Source organism: Amblyomma mixtum, chromosome 1 (genome assembly GCF_055824585.1).
Source record: "Amblyomma mixtum isolate Tamu chromosome 1, ASM5582458v1, whole genome shotgun sequence".
NCBI classification, from domain to species: Eukaryota; Metazoa; Arthropoda; class Arachnida; order Ixodida; family Ixodidae; genus Amblyomma; species Amblyomma mixtum.
In genome coordinates, this window is record NC_143012.1 from 318,406,004 (window position 1) to 318,432,978 (window position 26,975).

A 26,975-nucleotide genomic window follows, 5' to 3' on the forward strand; every position below is an offset into this window, starting at 1 on the left:
GCTACGGGCCTGTGGCCTTTTTCGGACAATTCTCTTCAGTGCGGCTGCTTCAAGGTATCTGTGGCTTATTAAAACAGAAACACCAGGCTCACTGATTTGCTATTCACTATTGTCCTTAACCTTTTCCTTGCCGATTGTAATGATCAATTCCCCTGCCAAGCAGAGCTATTCTTATTAATACTGACACGCGAGCAAGACATGCGTTTTGCGGCATACCAGTTTTCGCGGACGTCAGAAAACAGGTCAGTCATGCTAGTTAGTAAGGGATTAACTAAATTCAAATAGTGAATTCTTTACAACTGCCGATATGCACCTGATTCCAATTAGAGGATCGTAACCGGCCGTTTGTAATAGCCATATCAGTTTTTATAACATCAAAACGCTATTTCCCTCGCCGCTGTGGCTCAGCAAATTTGGGCAATTCTTCGCGCAATTCGAAAACCGCGCGCCTGCGGAGAGCGCACGGTGACGCCCATCAGATCGCATAGCTCAGTGGCGCACATATCACGTGACAATCGCTGCCTCGTCCGTGCTGCGGTGCTTTCTGCTCCTTGCCACTTCGCTGCTCCAGCGCACCAGCTCTAAAGAGGGACGCGCTTTGATGGACAATGCTGTACGCTCTATGTGCGCGGGTGGTTTTCGAACAGCGTGAGAAATGGCTGAAATTTGTTGAGTCACAGCGGCACGAGTAATCGCGTTTTCGTGATTCTAAAAATTGATGCGGCTACTGTAAACGGCCGGCTACAAATCTCCAATTGCAATCGCGCGCAATAACTAACAAGTTAACTATTAGAATTTATATAGTCACCTTACTAGATAATATGAATTGCCTGTTTTCTGACGTCCGCCAACAGAGTATTGCTATGCCGCAGAAAAACGCCTGAAAAACCCCATTTTCGAAATTAGTGGCGGGCTTGCCTGAAAATCCTGGTAGAGCGAAAAGCCTGTCGCCGTTTAGATGTCAAGTGAAGCGCAATGCGCGATTTTATTCAGGGGCGCTTGATAAACGATGGCTTCAATAGGCTGACAAGATGAGCTTGCGCGTGTCCGCAAGCCCCGTCGGTGAATAATGACCGACGCTTAAAGCGTTAAAACAAAAAAAAAAAAACGCAAAAAACGACGGTGTTCGACGACCGTTTTTCTCCTCACCCCTTAGCCCACAGAATATTCTGATATGGCACGTGTGCTTGAACTTGAAAGCATGATTACACTATGCCTCCGTTAAATAAGAGAAAGCTTTTAGCACATTTAGAATCCTCTGAGCTCTTTAAAGTATGGTATTGGGAACTTAGGTTGAGTGAGGTAAAATAATAGAAAGGAGACCAAGACGCACGGAAATCTGTACGTGATATCAGAGAGCATCTCTGCGAAATTAGTGTCACCTACACGACGTATTTCACGCTGTCGCAGATGAATGTAACGCTAGACTACGATTTAAGCTACGATTTCGAACTTGGCAGCGTGCAGGCTCTCTGGAAGCTGTCGTAGAAAGCGACGAGTCTTTTTGGACGCCGGCACGAAGGGTTAGAAGTTTTACGTCATTTGCGTAGCACTTATTGTTTTTTCTTTCCGACTCTGATCTCTTTTATTTACGCTAGGGAGGAGGCGTATGCGTTGCTATACAGGAGGTTCGCATCTGCCTATGAATTCGTTCCCCACCACTACCATCCTCATTGTTGCGTGCGTCGTACCACTGCATCCAGCTGCTACAATCACCGAGTCAAAATATTTCAGGCCGGAGAAACTGGGATTGCGAATAACTGCCAGTGTATACGCTGAGTTTCTGTCGGAAGGTCTTGCGCCACAAAAGACTGGAAGCATCATTACGGGCTTGCATATACTATTTGACGACACACTGCTGCCGCTTGCTGTATAGTCGAGAAGCGATGGCAGAGTTATAAAAAAATTTTAAGTTAAGCGTTCGCCTTCAATGGGTTTGTCCTTTGTGATATACTATAAAAAACAGTACTAAGCACTTTACTGTAAGAAAAGAAACGCAGCTAAAATTGTTTTGTTACTTCTTCGCGCTTTACTGACCCAGCCGTCAAGACAAACTTGTGAGATTTCCGAGCCATGAAACTTGCTACGATTGGAGATAACTTTTTTTTTCTGACGTGCGAAGTGCTCAAGTAAGTATGTGCCCCTTGACTGAAGAAAACACAGCGACGTAAAAAAAGATACAAAGTAACCACACGCGCACGCACACACGGGCGCAAACCCTCTCTCCAGATCCAAGGAAAGCCTATTTTAAATTTGAAAATAAAAATAAACGCCTCCCTAAACTGGATCCTTACTCCGCTTTCTCGCGGAGGTTTCCAAGAAGGCACGAGATTAGAAACTAATTTCTTAGCCGTCACTTTCCATTACACCGGTATATTAAAGGCAGCTTAAGCGCTATATCTACGATCTCGGAAACATTGACAGCCGAAATGAATTTACGTATTACCGCTGGCTCGTGGCTCATATGTTTTCGAACGATTGCGAAGAAACTATTGCGGTGGTGGCGGGCAGCGCAGCCATCTGAACAAACTCAGCTTCTCAGAGCATCTGAGCGGAACGTCAGAGAGCGAGCAGCGTCTGCTCTGTGCGCGGGGCAGCAAAATGTTTTCATTACGTCACCACCAATCGCGGTCACTGTTGCGTAAGGTCCGGCGACTGAAAGCTAATGGCACTTGCTAGCCGGTTCGGGACGTTCTTCGAGTCAATAGAAAAGTTCACAATCACCCTCCATTCTTTCTGCTGTCGACTCCCTCTTCCTTTTCTTTCCATTTTTCTCCTTTTCTTTTTGCCGTTTTTCCTCTTCCAATGGTTCGGGGTTCCTCTTAGGTACCGTTAAACCGAGGATCGAGCGACAACGAAGCGGAGAAACGTCAAGTTATACGGTTTTGGTAATGGTTGGGGCAAAAAGCGAGACCAATTCACTTCAGCGGCGTTGGATTTTTCTTTTCATGCCGTAAGAAAAGTAGAGGGAAAGGGCGAGCAGCCTGGAGGCAGTGGAAACGGGGAAAGTGACGAAGGTGCGCGGTTTAATAGGTGTGTTCCGGTGAAGCCAAGCGGAAAATTAAGGCGAAACTGGCCTCGGGTATCGGCGCCGGTTTTCCTCGGGACTGGATGTCGGCAGCGCTGGTGGCCAGTCGATATTCGCGCAGGCCACGACAGGTGCGCGGTACGCCTTCACCGCCGCCTCCGCTGTCGTGTGTGTCTCCCCCCCCTCCCCCTCGGTTAGCTGACTATACGCGAGAGAAAGGGGGGCGGGGAACCATCGTGCCTGGCGCGCGCCATGACGCGCGTCGAAGCTTCAGTTGCTTGGCCGGAACGAAGCGGATTACCGCCGGAAGCGGAAAGAGGGTGGGAAGGCTTAGGAAAAGGCCTGCCTGCCCGCTGTGCCGCGCGTGCGCTTCGCTGGGCAGAAGACGTCGTGTAGGGTTATGAAAGCCGACTTAAGGCGTTTTCCGTTTCCGCTAGGCTCCTGCCAGGGCCGACGCGAAGACTGGACGGCCTCTCCTCTCGTGCGGGCTCGGCGTTCTAATTGGCCCGTCGTCGCCTCACCCGCCGATCAGCGCGCGAGTTTGGAGGCTTTGGGCTTTGAAGACGGGGGCCGCCGGCTTTCTTCGTGAAACTCGACGGGGAAGCTTCGGAAAATTCAGGAGCCGTACAGACGTTGCACCAGTTTTATGCGAGCATTGAATTGTGACCGCTGGCGTTGGGGGCAGTAGCGAGTGGGGAAGATTAAGGGAAAGGTCAGTTATGAAACGGTAACTGAGTGGCTATCTAAACAGTCCATAACATGCAGTTTCGACAGAGTATCAGGTGGAAGTATCGACGGGTGTCAGGATCCTGTCTGCTATGACAGCACCGAACCTTTTTGACCTGCATTATTTGTACGTTGCATGATACTTTGAGATCGCTGAACCAGTTTCTCCTTTACTGTGCGTAACGTGCAGATGCAGCTGGTGCATTAATTCACTCACTCAAAGTCCACTGAACTAATGGACTTCGTTGCATTACTTCATTCTGCGACATTTATGAACTCTCCACATGTAGTGAGCAATTGTCTTAAAGGCTAAGCAAACGCTTATCGCAGAAACGAAAGTCAACGAGCATATTACGAACAATCAAATGGCCTGAAATCACGCATACTAAACTTTCAAGATGATGGTTAACGACGTAATAGCTCCTTTTGAAGAACCTCATTCTTGCGGCCTCAGGACAAAATGAGCGACATTGTATTTTCAGGCGCAGTAGTTCTTGAACGTTTCCTGAAATATTCCTCCTGCCCGCTGCGAGTGGTATTTTTTCTTATTACTATCATTTCAAAGCAGAGCAGCACCGTGTTACATTTCTTAACCAGTTGTAATCACTGCGAATAAACGACGCGAAGGCCCTGTGTGAGGGAAAACAGCAGACATGATGCCACCAGTTTCTCGGCCTTACATAACAAATGTGTGTGTCGTGTTTACAAAGGAAACAATGCAAACGGAGTACAGCGTTCCACGCAGTGTGGGAAAGGCTTTTCCGCAGCACGAAACAGGATGGCGAGGGGTGGCCCAGAGCATGCGAGTGCTGGTTTTCCCACCTGACTCACATCCTCGCAGCCTTGAAGGCAGCTCAGTGTTTTTTTAAAGGCATTGGGTTGGGGTCTCAAGCTGCGCGCTGCGTCCTCTGAGCTCTATCAGTTGGAGTCAGTGAAGCAACGCCATCTCCTACTCTTCCACCCAGAGGCCTCTGCTGCGGCGTGCCATGGTGCGACCCGTGAGTGCCTGCATCCTTGTCGTGGTGGGCGTGGTGCTGCTCGCCGAGGCGTCCGCATCTGCTCCGACCGGCACCTTCGAGACCGAGTCCTGGTACGTAGAGCACCCCGGAATTTTTTGTTTGTATTGATATGAAAACTCGCTTATTATCTCAGGCAGTAAAACCTTCGTGCAAAACAGGCTCCCTTTTCCGTTCGCGCAACCCTGGCGGCTGTTGCTGTTATGCCTTTCTCATTGAAGAGCACTGAGCATGGCGGGCTATGATAAATGTAGCATATCTGGAGACAGCCGTAAAGTAGTAAAGAAGTATGGTTTGGTTTGGTTTATGGGGTTTAACGTCCCAAAGCAACTATGAGAGACGCCGTAGTGGAGGGCTCCGGAAATTTTGACCATCTGGGGTTCTTTAACGTGCACTGACATCGCACGGTACACGGGCCTCTAGAATTTCTCCTCCAAAGAAATTCAACCGCCGCGGCCGGGATCGAACCCGCGTCTTTCGGGTCAGCAGCCGAGCACCATAACCACTGAGCCACCGCGGCGGCAGTAAAGAAACATGACTTTCAAAAGAATAATAATGCAAACACCGCTTCATAAGCCAAAAACACAAGCATTCAAAAAGTAACACTTCCATGCATGAGTAGCTATAGCACATTTATTAAGAGCTCGCGCGCTGGCTTGCATATTCGGGCATATTCGGTGGCATGTATGTCATGGTGTGTAGCGTGAGCTTGTTAAGCTTGTATCTGAGCTGAAAGGCGTGAGGCAGGAATGTTGTGTGCGATCACAGATGTTTTGCGTTCGTGCTGGCCGAGTAACGTAGTTTAAAGCTACATTGACTCTGTTACTTTACGATACTGCGGTGCCAAGTTGATACTGCTCTGAAAGTACAGTTTTGAGTGCTTAAAGTATAGATAGGTCCCTTCGTTCCTTTGTTAGCCCGGTTTTACCCATTCTTGCACCCCGAAGAGATCTCTTAAAAATCAAGTTAAACCCCACTTATACCAGAAAATGCGACGTAGTCCTTCAGTGGACGAAGTTTAAGACATCGCACGAAAACTAGCAGATATTTTGTACTTATTCTCAAGGGGTATTTCACGTAACTTATCATTTTAAAGGTCTTTTGAAGCTGGTTATTTATGGCACTGTTTAAGATGACGCCCACTTGGAAGGGTGAATTTTAGAAGCGAGATTTCTAATCAGATAATGATCAGATATCTGACTGGCATCACTGTGCGAGGCGTTACTGACTTTCACTGCGTCCAGCTCCAGGCTTCTTTTGCACTTAAGATTTTCGCTGCAATCTTGAATGAATGCTTCCACATTGCATACAAATGCAGACAGGTCTTGCTCGGTCGCGGATGTGCTGCGCTAGAGACGATAACGTACGCGACGAAATAATTGTTACAAATGAGAAATAAGTTATAAATAGAAGAACTACCTGACTTAGTAGCCTTTCATGCAACTTGCCATTAACGTATTGCTTATAAAATAATGAAACAAAAAGAAAACACAGCATGTCCCGCAAAAAAAAAAAAAAAATTGGGCGATTATAGTAAATTGCCTTTTTCTGAAAAAAAAAAATGGCCCGAGAAGACCCAAACTATGAAGCTTTTTGCTGACTAACCCGATTTAACCCTAATTCGTGCTCAAAATATATCGCCCGCTTTTTAACCACTGTATTTCGAAAAAATAAAACCGGAAACGAAGGGTCCTGTGCATACTTCGCATGATGGGTCAAGTTCTGCACAATACTCGCGCTATACTTACTTGCATAAATCTCATCTTTCGGGCAGAGTGTTGAACTGCATGCAATTTCTCATGTCCACAAGACTATTATCCCTTGTTTGCTTTCACGACGAACGCATTCTCCAAGCTACGCCATTAGTATCTGCGGTGTACTGACTTTCAAGCAAAAATCTTCTTGCCGAAAGCAAACTGATGTTACCTAAATTGCTGTTGCGCGCACTTGAAAGGATACACAGCATGTCACTCCAAACATGGGGTTCTCAAATTACGAACTCATTCTTGCGTTTCAATTTTATTTTTTGGCTAAGCCAGTAGAAAATTTACTTTATCCAGTGCTTTAGGAAGTGCTATTATATCCGCTATTGCTTTAAGTGAACAAAGCTATATTTCCTCTGATTTCACACTTATGCTTACATAAATGATAATGATTATGCATAATACAGTGAAGGTTGCACATATGATCATTGTTCAAGCTATAACAAAGAAGCGGCCATATATAATCTTAGATTAAAAATGAATGACCAGAGAGAAAACAGAGGGCACAGTGTTAGCTGAAGACCATTGCGTAATGTAAATGTTAGCTCGGTAGCCCGGTTGGGAGAGGAATAATTATTTCCGAATGGCGTTTCAAGCTTACACGGTAACGTGCACCCTACGTAGCGCGTTATGTCTTAGTGCAGTCTCGCCCATCTTATATTAAATCTAGAAACACGAGAGGGCACTCTGTGCCATAGACAAATGAGCTTTAAGCGTCCGCGACCTGTTCGTCGCCATTCATAACGAGTGTCTAATGTTCCGCGCGCACCTACCTTCGCATGTCCTATGCAGGGACCGAGATCGGGACCGCCAGAACTCGGTTTACGACTCATCACTGACCCCCGACGAAGATTACCTTCTCAGCTTGCTAAGGAGCCGGTCCAGGTAAGAACTGCCCCGTAATCGTGGAAAAGGGGAGATGACTCCTGCGCAGTTATAAGGAAGATCTCGAAAGTAGGGTGGCGTATTGAAAGCGCACATAGTCTACAAAGCCAACAGAAACCCAAAGCACTTCCCGTGCCAGCCCTATCAAAACGCTTTGCACATTTCAGCATGTCTCACAGGCAGCTCTTCGGAACCTCTTGGATACGTTTATTTCTCAAATGACACGCTTTTGTCGTCGAAAATCCCACCATGATTTTTAGTGGACCCTTACGCTGGAGTTAATCAAGATTCGTATGCTGTGAGAATAGCAGTTAACCAACACCCGGCATTGCCCCTTTATGATGGGTAATGGGCGGCGTCACTCAGCGGAAGTTAGCTTGATGACTACTAAACAGCGCAATAACAAAACACCAAAGAAGAGAGCGGAGGGAAGAGAACAAAGGGCACAACACAAGAAAGGGGCGGAACACAGCGCTGTTTTACGTCCCATTCTTCAATTTAGTCTGCTCTCTTATTTGGCCTTGCGCCATTGAGCTGTTTCGTAACCATCATTGAAAACAAACTCGCACATTAGCTTGAACTTTCAAGAAGTTAGCTCTCTCAAGCAGTTTTCTAGTGGTCCCTACCAAGCTAGTCCTCCACTAGAAAAACGAAACTGACTAGCCAAGAGCGTGTCAGCTTCGTACCGGGGAAGCTGAGAGTGCTAGTTAACGGTACCTAGAAAGGAGGGCTAAATGTGAGTATGCCGAGAAAAAGTCAACAAAATCACTTTTAGTAATACGTTTTTTCTGTTACTATGAGGAGAAAATTAACAAGGGCAGTATGTTTTCCTGTAGGCGCTTACTGTACGATTTCATGACTTAGAGCGCAGACGATTATTTGTCATGTTGTTTTTGTGCTATCCAGAGCTTTGGTGGAATTATTTTTTTCATTCTCTCTGGACTAAGGCCGCCCTCTATGGCTTTCTTTTGTAAGTGAAATTCTCTTCCCTTCTCTTTCTCTGGTCGCAGCAACTTCGAGGCGATGCCGAAGAGGTCCCGGGGCATGCTGGACTTTGGCATGACGCGGGGAGCGTCTGGCGCCAAGGCCGCCAAGGCTCGGTTAGGACTCAAGCTGGCCAACGATCCCTTCGGGCCCGGGCGCTGAGGCGCTCGCGCCGTTCTCCCCCAAGACCACCGCCGACCGTCTTCTCCTCTTTTGTCTCTTCTCGCCTCCCGAGAACAGTTGAAGTAGCGCGAGTTTGCAAGCTGTGCGTTTAGGAAGTGTACGTTTCGTTCCTAGAGTTATAGCTTACAGAGATTTTTGTTTGCTCCTCGCTGCAGCCGCAAAGCAGAGAGGCTCGTCACTGTTGTAGCCGTCTCTTCTATACGAGTATCCCGCCTTTGTGGAGAAACACCGTTTATATCCGAATGTGTCCAACTGGCTCCAGTGAGCGTAGCTTCGGTCAGGACCCACCGAAGCAGCTCTCTTTTCCACTGTCGAATTGTGATAAAACACCATTGTCACGCTGTTTTCAAGCTTACATTGGGCGAAAGGGAAAACGTTCGAGTGCAGAGGAAGGCAGAACGTGAACTGTGGGTCGGTACTTCTAGATGAGTGCAAAAGATCGTGGTTGTTGGTGGTGCACTTGCATGTCTTGCTTTCGCTCGATGTACGCTCCGAGCACGTTTAGTAGAGTAAAAATAAGCCGTAATTCAACTCGAAGTAGAAAAGTGTAAGAAAAAAAAAACGAAAAGGAAAAAGAACTTGTTCTCGTTCTTCGCAGTCGGTGTTGACACAAGACAAGACAGTGTAGAGATCTTCGATGTGTGTACAAGACGCCGTTGCCATTTGTGGCTTTCTGGAAGCGCAAGGAACACATCAGGGTTTTTTCATGCCATTTGGGATGGCTAGTAATATTCTAATGACAAGCGGGCTATATTTGAGCGACGGCGAGTTTTTTTGAACTGTGGGCGCTTCTAAACGAAAACACGAGCTCTGATGCCGACCGGCTTGTCTAGAGATTGCGTGCTGAGTCAGTTCACCGAAGAAAAAAATACGTATAAAACGGTCGCAAGTAATTACTGACTGTCAATGCGACGAGATGCAAATATTGTGCTTGTGTTGAGAGCCCGTTGTTGTTATGCGCAGTTAAGTGGAACGCGCTAACATATATACATGTTGTTAATGCGAGAACTGTTCTTTGACATTACCACGTTGACTACAAATGCATGGAGCGAATAACTCTATGTCCTCGTTGCTATATGAACTGTTGTGATGTGCCAAATGGCTTAAGAATGCTAACTGAGGCGCCAGTTGTTCAAGCGTCTCGAACATTGAATCTTTCTGGGAAATCTGGAGGACATATTGGTCCGTGCTGATTTTGGCTTTACATTTGCGGGTGTAAATCTTTTGTCACAAGATCGTTACCTGTGTCACTCATTTCACATGTCCTTTTATGTTTTATCCGGTTGTTGTGATCTCAGTTCAGTGGTTTTAGCTTTCTCTTACGCTGATACCAAATATGTAATGTGCTGTTCGTTTGTTTTAGGCAATGATCCCGTAGTAGTTAGCAATAAATGAGCTCTGAAATGATTTTTCTTCACCACTAAAACCTCATCCTCAAAAAAACGTTTCTCGACCCACATTGGTGTTCTTGCGTCCATCATATTCACGACCATATTTCAGTAATTTAAAGAAAGTTATCAAGTTGTCAAATCGCCTTTCATTTTCGGGCAGCTATTGTAATCGTCTCATCTTTCACCTTGTCGTGTTGTCTTTGTTGAACATTATACACGCTTTCATTGCCCAAAATAAAACCAGCGCTTAGACACGAACTTGAAGAAAGACGAACCAGGGGCTCAACACCCGTGTTTGTCTTTTTCTACGCTTGCGTTCTTGCTCTCGTTCTCATATTTAAACAAGATTTAAAGAGTCGGCCGTAGTGTTCATCTCTTTTATTTTCCCACTTAGGGTATAATATAGGTATAATTTTTATCTATACGTTGTTTGTACATCAATTATTTATTTGTTGACTACAATTCAATCTTCAGTTATCAATCCAGACGACGTTTTAAGGCCGAGTAATTGCTTGCCGCATTCAAGTCAGCATAACGCAAGCTTAGTGTCACCACTATCTGGAGATCAAATCAACCACAGTGGTTTGCGGATGTGCTATTGTGTTTTTCATCCCAGAAAAGCAAACGGGTGTTGTTGATCTACTCATACGTTACTATGCGTGTGTTTTACCCCCGTCCCCTTCTTACTCTCAAGAAACGTCGAGCTGTTTTTTGCGTTGCATGCAAGAAAATGAATTCACATATGCAGGAAATCGACCAAATTCTCTCGTGCCGATGTATATTCATGGGACGACCCGACGCCGAACGCGCCCGTTTCCCTATGTGTGTGTTGGTGTCGCGTCGCTTCTTGAGTGGCGTCTGTTTCGAATGGTCTCTGCGCCGTCGTTCGACGAGCGCTGTGCGCCGGCTGCGACAGGCACCGTCTCCTCGGAGTTCTCTTTACGTAGGCGTAATTGCTGCATGCTTTCTTTCTATAGACTTGCTCTGTACAGTCGTTTGTGTACGTAGAGCCACTGCGCATCCCGGAATGTGTATCGTGCAGGGGGTGTTGCATATGTAGTGCAGTCGTCTCTGCTGTTTCAATAAAGACCTGCATTTTATTTCTGTTTAAGCGACGAGCACGAACGGCTCTCTCTCATTCGTCGTGGCGGCAATGGGCCGACCAATACGGCCTTGCGAATGCTGCCCCACGATGGCGCCCGCATGGCTGCCTCACCTTGGAACCTTGACTGGATGCCAGAAACGTAAACATGGAGGATTTAGTTTCATTTTCAAAACTCCCCTAAAGGTGACACACCGCTACCTGCGAGAATGCAATGCGCGCCTTAAGTAGTAACGGCTTTAAGGGTTGTCATTTAAGATAGGAAGTTAGGATAGTTCTTAACGCAGCTTTGTTAACACAGTATAACGCGTATCGTGGCAGCTCAGTGGCTGTAATGTTCAGCTGCTGAGCTGAAGGTCCCGGGATTGAATCCCAGTTGCGGCAGCTGGATTTCGATGGAGGCGAAACGTGAAAATGCCCGCGTTCTACGAGACGTCATTGGTCATTAAAAAGAAAAAAAAATCCATATGGTCGAAATTTTTCCACAGCCCTCCACTACGGCGTCCCTCATAACTTACAGGCAGTTTATAAAGGTTATATACCACATATACGAACTAACTTGGTTGGCTGATTTATGGGGTTTAACGTCCCAATGCGACTCAGGCTATAAGAGACGCCGTAGTGAAGGGCTCCGGAAATTTCGACCACCTGGGGTTCTTCAACGTGCACTGACATCGCACAGTACACGGGCCTCTAGAATTTATGCTCCAAAGAAATTCAACCGCCGCGGCCGGGATCGAACTTGCGTCTTTCGGGTCAGCCGCCGAGCACCATAACCACTGCGCCACCGCGGCGGCACGAACTAACTTCACACTAACTTTATATATGCTAAATTTATGGCATTTTTAAATATGCCTTGTTATCTGCCTTTTCCTGCTTGGACCACATGAAGTCGGCAGTATTATGCAAATAAAAAAAAATACCGCATCGTACAATACCAGTCATTCCAGAAAGCTACGCTGAATCGGGCAAATATGAATTCAGAAACATTTCGGATTTTCAAGCCCTAAGTTCTCACGTTTTTTTTTTTTTTTTGAGGCCCTCCACGTAAATTCTTGAAATCACTGATCTGCATTATTTCCTCTATGCTCTATTCTCAAACTAGGTGCGTGCCTATTTATTCAAGCATTACAGGTTCAGAAGTTACCGCGCCACTTTTGGGTACAAACATAATCTAATTCGGACCACGGTGGTTGACAGCTTACATATGCAGTGCATCTCTTTACCTATTGTGTAAACTCGTTCATCAGCGTAACGCTTGCAAAATAATCACTGATGACGGCTCCATATTTAACATTTCCTTCCTACTGTCCACTTTGTATCGAGCGGTCGTCCTTTGTTTTGATGAATGCTGTTCACACACTCTTTTCTGATTTTGGCAGACGTTAGATGTGAGGCTAACCGAAATTATAACCGGCGGTGATCCGCTCAACATGACTCAGAACATGACAACAACTTGTCAACATTGTCGATCAACTGGTCTGTCAAGCCTAGGAAGCTCAATAATAACAAAAAAAAAACCTTCCTCGATGATCTCCAGAAAATAACACCTGTCACAGAACTGCAGTAGTTATTAGCGTTCTTCATTGTCAGTGACAGCGTTTTAGAATCTGCACTAGAATCGTGCCACCTCTAAACTCGTAAATGGAGCGCAAAAGCATATTCCTATCGTACACTCTAAAGTCAAATTTGACTATATAGAAGTAAAAAAGGAAGTAAGATGTCCTGTAGCGCACTATTTATAGGGGCACTAAACATACGAAAAACTAGAGGTTGGCATCGTAAATCAATAATTCCCTTTTTAAAACGTGCGAAGATATAAACCGAGGTTTTAATTTCCTGTATTTGCTAATTTCAAGACCTCCGGTGCCGCGTTTAAAAGTCTCCACCCATTATTAACTGCGTCAAGCTACCGGGTTTTGCAGTGGGAATGTGCCTCCGTTGCAAAAAATAAACATTCTGTATACTTAGTACTCCGTAACTTGGGTACAATACACTGCCCCTAAAAGGGAGTGTACTTGAGAACAGTTACTCCCTTTTTACTCTCATATAGGCCAATTCTTGTTCAGTGTAGCGCACGTACATGTTGGCCAGAATGACGTCGTACACTCGTACATGTTGGGCAGAATGACGTCGTACACTCGTACATGTTGGCCAGAATGACGTCGTACACTCGTACATGTTGGCCAGAATGACGTCGTACACTCGTACATGTTGGCCAGAATGACGTCGTACACTCGTACATGTTGGCCAGAATGACGTCGTACACTCGTACATGTTGGCCAGAATGACGTCACGTGGAGCTGGAATCTGATTGCCTAAGGCGGTAAAAAAAAGTAAACATCACGTTTGTCTCTCCCGAAGCAGAGAGACAAAAAGAGCTCTGTCTGCGCCCGGAAATTCAGTTTACAAACCTGGCAACTCAGGGTGCTACGTCGCAGTACAGCGCCTACAGGCTGTCCAAAACAGCCCGAGGCCTGGTTGCTTCCTATAAACTGCCCCTACAGAAGCTGCGGACAGAGTGGCTCTGAAAAGTTTTTCTTTGACTGTTTTCATCACGCTGGAAAAGTAACTTGAATGATTTTATACTGGACTATATAGGCTCGAGTTATTGTTTGAGCCCGCACCGGATTGCGTCTGACCAATTCTGTGTGGGGATAAAGATGGCCGCCTTTGTGCGGACTTGGACACAGAACAGCATTTTGCAAAAAACGTCCACGAAATCGCCTGGCTATGCAAGATAACGGATAATGATGCCTTACGTATTAATACGAGCCAATTTGCATAAAACTGTAGCGCGTATTGTGTACTCTGAGTGAGAATTGGGACATCGTCGGAGAGTTAGAAGTTTTCTTCAGACCTGCTAATCCGCTATTCGTTTCTTTGCCCCTTTCAGCTTGCTAATTACAGGGTCGCTCACTCTCTTCGAAACTGCCAGCAGACAACCGGCGCAGCTGAGAAACTTTAACGAGCCAATCCAAACTTATCACACGCCGTTGTACGGCCGATTTCATTAAGGAATAATTGAAAGGCGTTCAGATGCATGACGTGTAAAGAAAGCATGAGTTATTGATCTCATGGGTCCGTAATTACAAAGCACCTGTATCTGGCGCGGGGGCAAGGATAACTGTACAACAAAAGTAATGTTTTGTTGTTCTTTTTTGCGTGTCCTATCGACATGATGAGCCGTTCGATCGGGACTTAAAATAATTGAAGTAACTGACTGCACTGCCACTTTAATGCTGCTGCGTGAACGAATGTTTTTAGTAGCTTGTCGTCCGCCAAAAAAAAAAAAAAAATGAGAGCACCTTTTTCGTTCGTATGCTCCGCATTACGTTTGCCCATATTCATAACGCATCGCTGAAGCACCCTGCCGGACACCTGAAAGGGTTTTTGTCCTTCTTTGGGCATATGCGTAACAGTACTAATAGTGCGCAGGTGGTGGCTGTTTCAGATAGAAAAATTTGAAACGTATAGGTCAGTCGTCTACGAACCAACCTAAAAAAAAGAAACCCATCGCACACACGCACTTAAAAAAATGTAATTGCGAAAAACAAAATAAGCCGTCTTTAATCAAATAAAAAAGTAACTTTGAAGAGACCCTGTAATTTACCTGAGGCTTAAAAGGGACCCAGTCACCAGTTGTGCTGCGACGACCTCGCCGAATCCGAATGATCTAGACTCCTGTGTGTTAGGAAGAGCCCCAAGAAGCCGTGATGAGAGCGGAACGACCGCCTCTGATCGCCAGGCTCATTCTCGTCCTCGGTGGAAGCAGATCGAGGACTTACGTCCACTCGAATCAAGCATTCAGGGGGCGTCGGTGCACACCTTCGCAAATGAACAGGTAACCGAGAATGAATTGGATAGCAGGATACAGCCCCAGAATGGAGATGAACGGGAGGAAGGAAATCAGCTGACATGTATTAGCGGATAAGGAATGCGCCTGGATAGTGGCTGAACCTTTTATCCCTGAGCGTTTATCTGTGCTGCACCAAAGTTGATGACGTGTAAGGGCGTCATTTAAGTGGCTGTTAGGGTGCTTAAGTTTGAAAAGCCTATAGCCCACTACACTACTAACCCACGGTATTGCTGTCGTAGGCGTTTGTTACAAGACGGGATTGAGAATAACATTGTAAAAGGTGATGGTAATGTAACATATTTTGAATCTGATTTCAGAAGCAAAACATAGAGGCGGTTCAGTGAACAAGGGGTGGAAATGGCAAAATGAAAAAGGGAGCATAAATAAAACAAAAACACGAAATTATATGAGTTATCTTTGTCTCAAATGGCTCGGGAATAGAGTGTTACATGAAGGATGGGACGATTGATTATTAGAAGAAGGATTCAATGGCGGCCTTCAATTGAGATAGGCTGGAGTGGTTACACGGAGTCGATTGGCAGATTGTTCTAATTCCCAGCAGTCTGGCGAAGAACGAGCTAAGATGAGCTGTAGTCTGTGCTAGAGGAGGGTAGACGGCTTTGTGATGGCTGACGCGGATTGATAAGTGATGAGCTAGCAAGATGACTGGAACCATCGAGTGATGAATGTGAAATAAAATTTGTGACAAAGGCAAAGCCTAAAGATGCAACCTCTCAATTCGGGATCAGTAATGTATGCTCTAGATTTAAGAGCAGAGACGCTGGAGTGATGACAGCAGTCTAAAAAAATAAATCCGGCTGCGCGATTTTGAACTGATTCGATGATGTTGCGAAGGTTAGATGTATGAAGGTCCCAGACTGAGCATGCGTATTCTAGCTTATGTCGAACAAATGTGCGATAAATTTACGTTTTAAAAGAGGAAGAGGCGAGGCGCAAGGTTCTACGGAAGTAGCCGAGAGTGCGATTGGCATCATTATTAATGTTCGGTACGTGTGCAGACCAGATAAGTTTGTTGGGAAAAGTGATGCCAAGGTAATTATATGACTGAACAGAAACAATTTCGGAGACGACGGTTGATAGTTCTGACGTCGATGAAAACAGAGTACTGACGTTTTATTAGTGTTGAATGTCATTAACCATTTGTCGCACCAGGCTTCAACACGTTTAAGGTCGTCTTGAAGTATGCGAGAGTCAGAACTGTTACCGGTGGGATGGTAGATGACGCAAACATCTGCAAGGATGACAAGGTCAGGTTCTGTTGTGAATTGCATTACGAAGGGCATCAAGTTTACGCAAAAGACTTCAAATTTTAGTATATAATGCCATGAATCATTGTAGTGTTCTTTTGATGATTTTTCAGAGCTGCCGGAACTCCGTTTTATCGCTTTGTTTGTGATGCAAGATGCGACCCGATTTATATCGATTGATCGCATCCAGGCGGAGTGGATTATAGGTTGTCCCAAAATGTTGTAACTTTGCATGCATATCTCGAAAGTTAGTTCGCCACCGGCTTTAAATTGAGTGCGGCTGAGAGCGGCAGGCGTTCTGTTTCCCGACCGTCTAGAATGCTTGTTGCTACATCGCTGCCGAGTCTCAGTTCTTTGAGGATGAAATCAGCCCAATAAACAGTTTTCTTTTAGAACAACATTTCGTTGCCTTCCTCATTGCCTGGACTGCCGTCACCACTACGTGACATCTTTTCGTGACGCGAGGGATATCCACCTGAAAGCCGTCAAAGCAGCTTGTGCCGTCCCGAAGAAGCAAATCACGAGAATGCCACAGAAGCAGTCCTAACCGAAGGCGAAGTGCGAAGCAGTCATCGGCTCCAGAGGCGTTCATCTGAATACGGACTACTACCGTACCGCACGCGAGCAAAAAGACTTTCAGCGTCGACCTCAACCATGCCTACGACACCAGCCCGCATTATTCTGCAGCAGCCCCGACTGCCGCCCCGTTCAAAGATTCACCGAGCGGGGATCCCGAAGAATGGCTGGACCAATTCGAGCGTGTCGCCGTATTCAACAATTGGGGTGACAAGACCAAAATGAGTCACGTTTTTTTTTCACCCTGGAAGGCCCAGCCAGAATTTGGTTCGAAAAGCACGAAGATTCTCTGGTGACGTAGGAATCATTCAAGCGAGAGTTGATCACCGCAATCACAAGCATCGTCAAGAAAGAAATAGCGCAGCTGCTTCTACAGTCACGCATCCAGCACCCGAATGAGAAAGTGACCGCATACGTAGAAGACATGAAGCGCCTTTTTCGACGTGCCGATCCTGCCATGACGGGAGTGAAGAAGGTGGAGCTTTTGACGCGCGGTGCTAAAGAAGCACTTTTGGTGGTTTGAGCCGCAATTCACCGAAGACCATCGCTGAATTCACCAGGGAAACGGCCACTGAGAAAACTTTGGAAGCATGAGCCAGCAATTTCCCTCGACAGCTCCAAGTGACCTCGACAACTCTTTCGGATGCTACAGCATTCGGAAGCAACCTTCGGGATGTAATCCGCGAAATTTTACGGGAAGAGCTGCGCCGCCTGCTACCATCTTCCTACCAGCTACATGGCGACCATCGGGGAAATCGGCCATGAAGTATTACAGTACGCGCTTGGTTCTCCGTCATCGATGCCTCCAGCTGAAGCTCCAGCCTTGACCTACGGCGCTGCAATACGCAGTCCTCAGCCGCAACGACACACCTTAAGTCGTCCTCTTCAAAGTGAACCAGGTGTTCCCGAACGCCGCCCCACTACCCCCGCCCTCCCAGCGTACTAACGACGCTCAAGCCATAGGAAATGCGACGCCTTGAGGACTTCCAACAGCAGCTCGCTGTGCTTCCATTGCGGTGAAGCCGGCCATAATCTCTGTCACTGCCTGTACCGAAGTATCGGTATTCGAGGTATTGCTATTGATGCACCGCGGCCACGTTTCGCCCAACGTCAGCAAGAAATCGACGACTACCTGCGTCGAAAGGAGCCTGTGCCTAACCATCATTCCCGCTCACCCTTGCAGTCAGCCTCACGCTTCGCGTCGCCACGTCGCAGCTACGCAGGAGCTTTCAGCGTAAGGTCACCAGCCCCTGCAGGGGAAACTAAAGACAGCAACCCTTGGAGGTGAGGTTGCTCACCAGCGAAACGACGAAGACCGTCCAGTGGCCACACCGCATACTCGTGCAAACAGCAGATCGACATCAACACGATCCCACTTCGGAATGACGCTGCCACCCAGAGAAGCTCTGACGACACGCCCGACTCCCAAATTTCACATGCTCGACGAAACGTGACCCCGACGCTGAAGACGGCGTGCAGCGCAGTAGCCAGGTCATCTGACTTTGAAGCGCCTATCGACGGCAGGAAAGTTACCGCTCTAGCTGACACAGCAGCCGGTTATCTGATGATGAACGGAACATTCGCCGCGCAGCTGAGGAAACTCACGACCGCTGGGGGACGGCCCACAACATCGCACCGCAGTAGGCCACAACAACACTAGAGGCCATGCTGCCCAACGTACCGAAGAAGACAAAGTCGACGTCGCCGCCTACCTTCAACGCGCAATAGAACCCAGAAGACTTGCTCGATAACGGATCAAAGACTAGCAGCCGACCGACGCCAGACGCTACAACCTAAGACGCAACACGGAATACAAGCCAGGAGACACAGTCTGGGTTTGGACACCCATTCACCTCCGTGGGTTGAGTGAAAAACTTTTGCGCCGCTATTTCGGCCCGTACAGGATTCTTCGTCGGCTAGATAAACTGGACTATGAAGTCGTCCCTGAGGAAATGACTGCATCCCAAAGACGCCGCGTACGACCAGAAGTTGTCCATGTCTTCCGTCTAAAGCCCTATTATGCGCGCTAAAGGACGCTATGTTTCCACTCTGTGTTTATTGTGCACAGTCCGTTTTATTTGTTCCTAATCACCTTATTTGTTTTAAAGCAACGAGTCGATACTCCTTCGACAGGGGAGTAATTCCGCGAATCTTTGCAGTGTTTGCTTGTTCATTCTTCAAAGCTGCCTGCACACCGCTTCAACCCTATGTTTGTGATGCAAGACGCGACCAGATTTCTCATTTGATCGCATCCAGGCGGAGCAGATTATACGCTGTTTCATAATGTTGTGGTAACTTTGCAGGCGTATCTTGAAAGTTCGCTATCAACTTTAAATTGTGTGCAGCTGAGAGCGGCTGGCATTCTGTTCGACGATCGCCGAGCACGCTTGTTGCTACGCCGCCGCCAAGTCATTCAGTTCTTTGTGGGCGAAAGTCAGCGCTGAAAGTCACCGCTGAAAGGAAACAAACAGTTTCCTTTTAGAATTTTTCGCTCTCTTCCGCACTGCCTGGACTGCCGTTACCACTATCTGACAACAAAGAAAAGAGATGTAGGAATGGCTAGGGAGCCAATTTTCTTTCCTTGATATTAAACAGCGCTACATGTTTAGACGAATACATAGGAAGACATGACTGTACGGGCCTTTCATGCTCTTAGCTCATGAGAGAACCTCTTTATTTTCTGGCCTTAAAATGAGCAAATCTAACGTTAATTGGTCTGTTATGGTCCGCCCTGAACTTTAGTAGTCTGAGCTTTTTCAGTATCCATAGGGCAATGCTGGTGTATAAGTGCGTACTGCAGTGGTTTCTTATAAGGTCTTCTGACGGCACCCATGTTTCACGTTCAACGTTTTTGAGGCCAGAAAAGAAAGGCCGCCGCGGTGGCTCAGCGGTTATGGTGCTCGGCTGCTGACCCAAAAGACGCGGGTTCGATCCCGGCCGCGGCGGCTAGAATTTCTTTGGAGGAGAAATTCTAGAGGCCCGTGTACTGTGCGATGTCAGTGCACGTTAAAGAACCCCAGGTGGTCGAAATTTCCGGAGCCCTCCACTACGGCGTCTCTCATAGCCTTAGTTGCTTTGGGACGTTAAACCCCATAAACCAAACCAAACCAGAAAAGAAAGAGGTTCGATTTGTGTTATCTGTCGTCCGAATCATCGAGTCTGATTTCGATACTGGCAATGTGCCCAGCATTTCGTTCGGAAAGCTCTTGTAAGCTGTTTACCTGTACCTTAACTGCAAACATGACTGAACAGTCTGCTTCAGTTTTGGTTTTTCGGTTTTTAACTTCCTGGAATGTTTCATTATTCTGGGAAAGTTTAAGATGAATGAATTTCATTTTTACATGAAGAGAGGCTTGCCGGGATCGAATTTCGTTCTGTGTTGCTAGTATGTCCACGGAAGACTGGGTATCGCTGGCAGGAGTGTTGGTACCGAGGTTTCGTTCGACGTCGCCTGCTAGCATTAGTAACTGCTTGATAACACAGTAGCAGCCAGAGGCAATCTGGATGCAGCACAGTGGACTCGGCAGCACCAGTAAGCCCGCAAAGAATGTTTGGCATTTACCCGCATGACGAATAAACGTCGGAGGTGAGTTACGGTATAGCCATATCTGTGGTGCTGTCGAGCCCATTGAAGTCGGCGGCGGGTGGCATCTCGTTTATAAGGCGCTTGTGTGGAAAGGAGGTTGACTGGTGGCGATTAACCGTCATCGGTGACAACGGATGTGACAATAAACAGGGGGCGTATTCGTGCGGTGATGCTGGCAGGCAGCAGTGCTCCGATAGCGTTGACGTGTACGTAGTTGACGTGATGTGTGGCAGCTCGAGCCGGGAGGTGCAATGTACTGGCGGCCAGGCTGGTAACCGTGTGGATTCTCGAGCATCACTCGTGTACCAGTCGCCACATCGCACGGGACGGACGGATACCTGCAAGCCGAACAAACGTCGCAGGTGAGTTGCGGTACACATAGCCGGGGTGCTGTCAAGCCCATTCAGAGAGAGAATTAATTGAAAACTGCTGTAGGATCTTGCCTGGTAAATGAATGTTTGATGAGCAAGGTTCCTGGCCGCAGCAGGTCTTCGGCCGGGATGTTGATCTTATGTAATGCTTGGTGGCACGGACCGCATCATCGGTCACTCCTAAGCTTCATTCAATCAGCCAACCTCTTCATATTTATATAACCATCGGTATTACTTCATTCTCATAGCGGTTTCCCTTGTATACCCAGAAGCAATAAAGAAAGCCAAAAAAAAAAAAAGATTGAAAGAAAGAACGAAATAAAGGAAGCCCTGCCGCGGTGGCTCAGTGGTTACGGCGCTCGGCTGCTGACCCTAAAGACGCAGGTTCGGTTCCGGCCGCGGCGACCGAATTTCGATGGATGCGAAATTCTAGAGGCCCGTGTACTGCGCGATGTCAGTGCCAGTTAAAGAACCCCAGGTGGTCGAAATATCCGGAGCCCTTCACTACGGCGTCCCTAATTGCCTGAGTCGCTTTGGGACGTTAAACCCCTAATAAACCAAGCCAAATAAAAGAAAGTTAGAGAGTGGAAGAGCTTGTTTTGCTCTCGAGGATACGATGTCTTCCACTGTTTCAGTATGTTCGCAGATTCTTGAAGTTTTAAAAGAATCTTAAAGGCCTGCGGTATTTTCCCCCTGACGATTACATAGATCGAAAGAAGCATCACGCGTTCCCTACCTCAGCTAAAAAAAAAAAAGAGAGATTAAAATCGGATCGCACAATGAAAAGTTATTCAGAAAAAAACACAGTAAAAAGGTCGCCAAAGTCGTGAATTTCAGTTCCTCATTTAACTCGCCCAGGGTCGAGATAAGCCGCTACTAATCAGATCCGCGCCTTGCACACACGCAGCTGAAGGGCAGACCAGCGCTGTGCATTTCCACGGCGTTGTCATCCTGCGTGAACGTAGCAGACAGGGCAGTGGCCAGGGGCGGATTACACAACAAAGGGACCTAATGCTTCCTTATTTCTCTGACGTTGGTAGGACTGGGAAGCTACAACCAATCTTTCTGCCCCCTCGCCCAATCTGCCTCCTTTTCAATTCGTTCTAGTTTTCTGTTCACATTTTTGGCCAGGGGTACCACAGTGTGCAGACCACTTCTCTCTCCCCCCCCTTTTTTTTTTTTGCTGCTGTCGCGGTTTTGGCAGTTTGAACAGCAGGGCCACTCGCTTCCACAGTAGTTTAGAAGTGAAATGGAAAGTGTCACCCCTACCGTTAACATTAGGAGTTTTTGTTCCTTTTTACTGCTTCTTTTCAGTCTTCTTTCCCGTTCAAGACAGCTTACAACACTCAGAACCATCTTATATCGGATTCATTTCGCGAATGTAATGGAATTAAATCCAAACTGAATGCCCAATCAAAAAGAAAGGCAGCGCCTATTCTGGCTGGCAGCTTATTTCCGCTGCCGAAAATCGCCGCTATGATTCGACGCCGCCCATCTGAAACGAACATTTCTGGACAAGATTAAAATAAAAAACATTGTGATTTTCTCGATCTCCTTTAGTTTTCAGACATCACAATGCTACATAACATGCATACAAAAAAATAAAACCGAAATGCTCGATGTGCGCCGCACGGCCCTTTTAAGAAAGGGGTAATATCTGTTGGTCAAATCTTTATGAGAATCCCCCAAGGTGGAGTAGATTTGCAATAAGGGAGTAATTACTCATTGACTTCCACCCGAGCGCAGCCATACGGTTACAAAGGAAAGCTATAAAGCTTTCTCAGAAACTTCGTAGTTAAAGAAAAATTCGTCCCGGTCCGGGGTTCGAACCCGGGACCCCCGCTTCACCGGAGAAGTCGCTCTACCAACTGAGCCAACCGGGACTTTTTTTTTTCTTCAACATGGTATTTATTACAGTGACGTTATGCTCTATGTACATGAACTATATACAAGCCATTATGAAAACAGTGGTAATCAATACATATTCAAAAGACATACACTAGAAAAGGGGCAATGCAGAGCACACCACTAATAGTGAGTGTCACTCCGGTTCGTACTCAGTCTGGGCATACACGTCTCTTAAATTAACAACCATTCGACTGAAGTGATCCTTTGTAGACACAACAGGTTGACAGTGTCTGTCCATCATGCGGGTTTTCCAGAGGCTGTGCAGTCCAATCAGGAAGAACATGTCCAGGAGTTCATCAACAAATGGCAGCGCAGTGTGATAGCGAACAGAATGTGGAGTCAGATGAATTCTTTTTTTTAAATGTGCGTTGCAGGATATCCCAGAAGAGTACTGCATCTTTGCAACTGATGAAACAATGCTCAATTGTTTCTGGTTCATCACAAAGGCGGCAATTAACGGTAGACACAAAAATGCCCTTTTTATCTAACCAAAAAGACATACACTAACACAAAAACATAAAAAGCCATAAAAAGACATAAAAAAGACATAAAAAAGACATAAAGACATAAAAAGCCAACCGGGACGGCAGCTTATGGTAGGGCAAGAGAGGATTGATCAATAACTCGAAGTGGGAACTGTGTTGGTCAAATGTTTAGGGGAATCCCCCAAGGTGGAGTAGATTACTGTTATCTATATACTGTTAACCGCTTGTTTCCTAAATTCACCTATATGTTAGTAAGCAACAGGTTAGCATAAAATAGAAATGATTGCCCTGTTTACAAAAAGTGAATTATATTTATTTCGTCTTATAATAATACTTTACTAATACACATCTTGAGGTGCGGTTTTATGTCAAAGAACTACAATGTTTTCCTCAACCGTTACGAAACTTTTCGCTAGTTTCCCGGTTCATGTTTTGCCATAACATGTTTGAGAAAATTCGGTCATTTTTCATAACCTTGCTTTCTTTTCATTTTAGATATTCAGTGATTTGCTCCTAAACCACAAAGAGCACATAAACTGTCCGCGTCCTCTTTATTTTCTTTTTATCCGAAGGACAATGACGTAGAGGCTTGCATTGTGATATAGTATATGTGCCGGGAGAGCGAGGCACAGGAGAAATGAGAGACGTGAATCAGACACTGCTCAGTTCGCCACCTTGCTCGTAGAGAGAAAGATAAAGAGCGCGAGATGTTTTATTCCTGGTATTTCTAATTTGTTTAATTTATTTAAAATTTTCAACAATTAATATGTTTTTGAAGTTTCAATCATTCGTCTCTCATAGCCTGAGTCGCTTTGGGACGTTAAACCCATTAAACCAAACCATTCTACTATTCTACTTAGTTTTTTTTTATCCCACATATACTTCCTTGGCAACCAGTCTACTATTCTAATTAGTTTTTTTTATCTCACATATACTTCCTTGGCAACCAGTCTATTATTCTACTTAGTTTTTTTTATCCCACATATACTTCCCTGGCAACCAGTCTACTATTCTACTTAGTTTTTTTTATCTCACATATACTTCCTTGGCAACCAGTCTATTATTCTACTTAGTTTTTTTTTATCCCACATATACTTCCTTGGCAACCAGTCTACTATTCTACTTAGTCTTTTTTATCCCAGATATACTTCCTTGGCAACCAGTCTATTATTCTACTTAGTTTTTTTTTATCCCACATATACTTCCTTGGCAACCAGTCTACTATTCTAATTAGTTTTTTTTTTATCTCACATATACTTCCTTGGCAACCAGTCTATTATTCTACTTAGTTTTTTTTTATCCCACATATACTTCCTTGGCAATCACCACCGTACCTTGGCCGATCCCTCCACGTGCGTATGTGCCATGTTTACGGAGGTTGAGAAGAAGAAGAGGAAGAAGGAGAAAAAGAAATGGTCACTCCGCAGCAGGCGGCTCCGTAAAGAGGAGAAACGGCGGCAGGTCAACAAGAAATGATCTATGGTTTCGGGTTCTCCGCAGAACGGGCACAATGGGGAGACCGCCAGACCAGATCTATAAAGTTAGAAGTTTAAAAGAGGCACGCGACAACGTAGACGAGTGAAGGAAACCTCAAGCTTGCGTGATCGCCATCCTTTACTGCACCACGGGTAAAGGAGATGCCGGAATTCGGGAGAGGAGGTCAGAGCTGATGCTGCGAATTCTTTCAGGAGCAGATACCTGCGAAACCTGGCCGCGGTAATATATGCGCTGGGTGGAAGCACAGATACGACTGGGCCTTGAAGAGATGCCTTCGCCAGGGTATCAGCAACCTCATTCAAATGGATTCCTCTGTGCCCAGGCACCCAGACCAACCGTAATGAACACACGTGGGGTGGAACCAAGCATTTGAATAACCGAAGTGCCTGAGATGTTGTAGGCGCGGTGAGAGAGGAACACAACGATAATGAATCTGTCATAATTATGACAGAAGACAAGGAGCTGTTTAATTTGCGCAACGCTAAGACTACTGCTAGAAATTCGGCCAAATAAATAGGTGTGTAATCGGGAAGGCGGAGTGAGAATGACCAGTCAAGGGAGATGGAGAAAATGCCAACTCCGGCCTTTTCTTCACACTGTGAGGCGTCTGTCGCTATGAGCACATGAGATTTAAAGCACAGCAGGTAATCCTGCAATAAACCGCTGAGCAAATGAAAAGGCATTAACTTTGCATGTTTTGGAAAGATGTCATCGAAGAAAATCTGAATAGATGAGTTGGCGCATACCGGACGGATGTCCGAAATGCGGACGTTTAAGGGGTCCAGGAGGGATTGCACCAAACATATCTGAGGGGTACGGAAACGAGACCAGGTTTCGTTGAAAAATAGCCTAGGCTGACGAAGGAAGATCAAATTGGAGGCATGGAGCGAAGAATCGCACATTCTTACGAACGTTTTCACCGTTAAGAGCCTAAATCTAGAAGTCAATGATGGAGTACGCGCTTCCAGGTACAAAACGGAATTCGCCACAAATTTTGGAAGGCCCAAACAAAGGCGCAACGCCTCCCGCTCCAAGAGAATCAAGGGGCGAAGTTTATACGCTGGTGCACCAGAGAATAAAACACAGCCGAACTCTAAGACAGGACGGACGTACATTCTATAAATCATAAGAAGTGAGTGCCTTCTCATGCCAGAACGAACACTGCTCAGCCTGCGCAGCATACCGACTGCCCGGACTCCTTTCACAGTGATCTGCTCGATATGGGCCGCCCAGGAAAGAGAAGGATCATAAATTACTCCAAGGTATTTGACACTTTGCACTTGAGGAATTACATGGTTCCGGTAAACAATAGAGATATTAACTGGACGAGAGAGCGGAAAAACCAATAAAGCACATTTATTGACATTAAGGGACAGATTAATGTCTCCTAACCATTGGTCTAGGACATTGAGGTAGGACTGTAAGGACTGGTACAAAGAGGAAATGTCGTTCTCTGAAGCAAAAAAGGCGATGTCATCAGCATACACATAGGTGGCCACCTGAGGACTGCAGGGAATACTGCTGAGTAAGATGTTAAAAAGTACAGGGGAGAGGACCGCCCCTTGGGGCACTCCTCTCGATTGTCGAAATTTGCTTGATGAAACACCGTTCTGAAAGCAGTAAAATTCCCTGTCAGCAAGGAATTCAGCAACCCAAGCCACAAAGTATCTCGGAAGTCCTACTGCCTGCAGTCTTTGCAAGAGCGTCCTGTGCTCAACGCTGTCATAGGCTTTAGATACATCTAAAGTAACAAGCGCTGCGTATTGATTTCGGCGCCGAGCTAACTGTATGCGGCTCTCCAGATCGGTATGGGCACACCATATAGAGCACCCTGGTCTGAAACCAATCTGGAAAGGGTTCAACAACCCAGCCTCTGAAATAACAGACATTATTCTAACATGCAACACCCTCTCAATTAGCTTAACGAGATTCGAAGTTAAAGAAATTGGCCTTATATTGTCTAACACATAACCATCTCCCTGCTTTTTAAGCAACGGGATAATCTTTGCTAAACGCCACTCATTTGGAATCCATGGCCCCTTAAGAGAGTAATTTATAAGCGCCAGTAAGTCGGTGGGAGATTCCTCGAACAATATTTTAATCATAGAAGAAGTCACACCATCAGGGCCAGGGGCCGCGGGTGGAAGGCGGGATACAGTGTTCGAGAGCTCAGTGAGGGTGACCTCCTCGAAATCGTCCAAAGTGGCAAGAAATCTCTGAGGAGAAGGAAGAAGAGCCGTAAACCGGCGCTCAAGACCTCTGCCTATCTCTTCCAGGGACTGTGCAAGTTCAGCCGGTGACTGAACTAGGGAGACAGCGTTCATGGTGGACGAGATTAGTTTCCTGG

At 46.2% G+C, this 26,975-nt stretch overlaps 1 protein-coding gene across 3 annotated transcripts in view; it reads left to right on the forward strand.

Moving 5' to 3' along the window:
* LOC149372620 (uncharacterized) overlaps positions 1 to 11,087 on the forward strand; it is an 84,169-nt gene extending 73,082 nt beyond the window's left edge. For 2 of the 3 annotated variants that reach the window (XM_089567146.1, XM_089567145.1), the window contains exons 2-4: positions 4,720 to 4,844; positions 7,326 to 7,418; positions 8,429 to 11,087. In XM_089567146.1, the coding sequence (XP_089423272.1) occupies positions 4,741 to 4,844; positions 7,326 to 7,418; positions 8,429 to 8,564 (333 nt within the window). In that variant the 5' untranslated portion in view covers positions 4,720 to 4,740 and the 3' untranslated portion in view covers positions 8,565 to 11,087. The remainder of the gene's footprint in view (positions 1 to 4,719; positions 4,845 to 7,325; positions 7,419 to 8,428) is intronic. The other variant, XM_089567144.1, reaches the window with a different exon arrangement.
* The last annotated feature ends 15,888 nt before the right edge of the window (positions 11,088 to 26,975 follow it).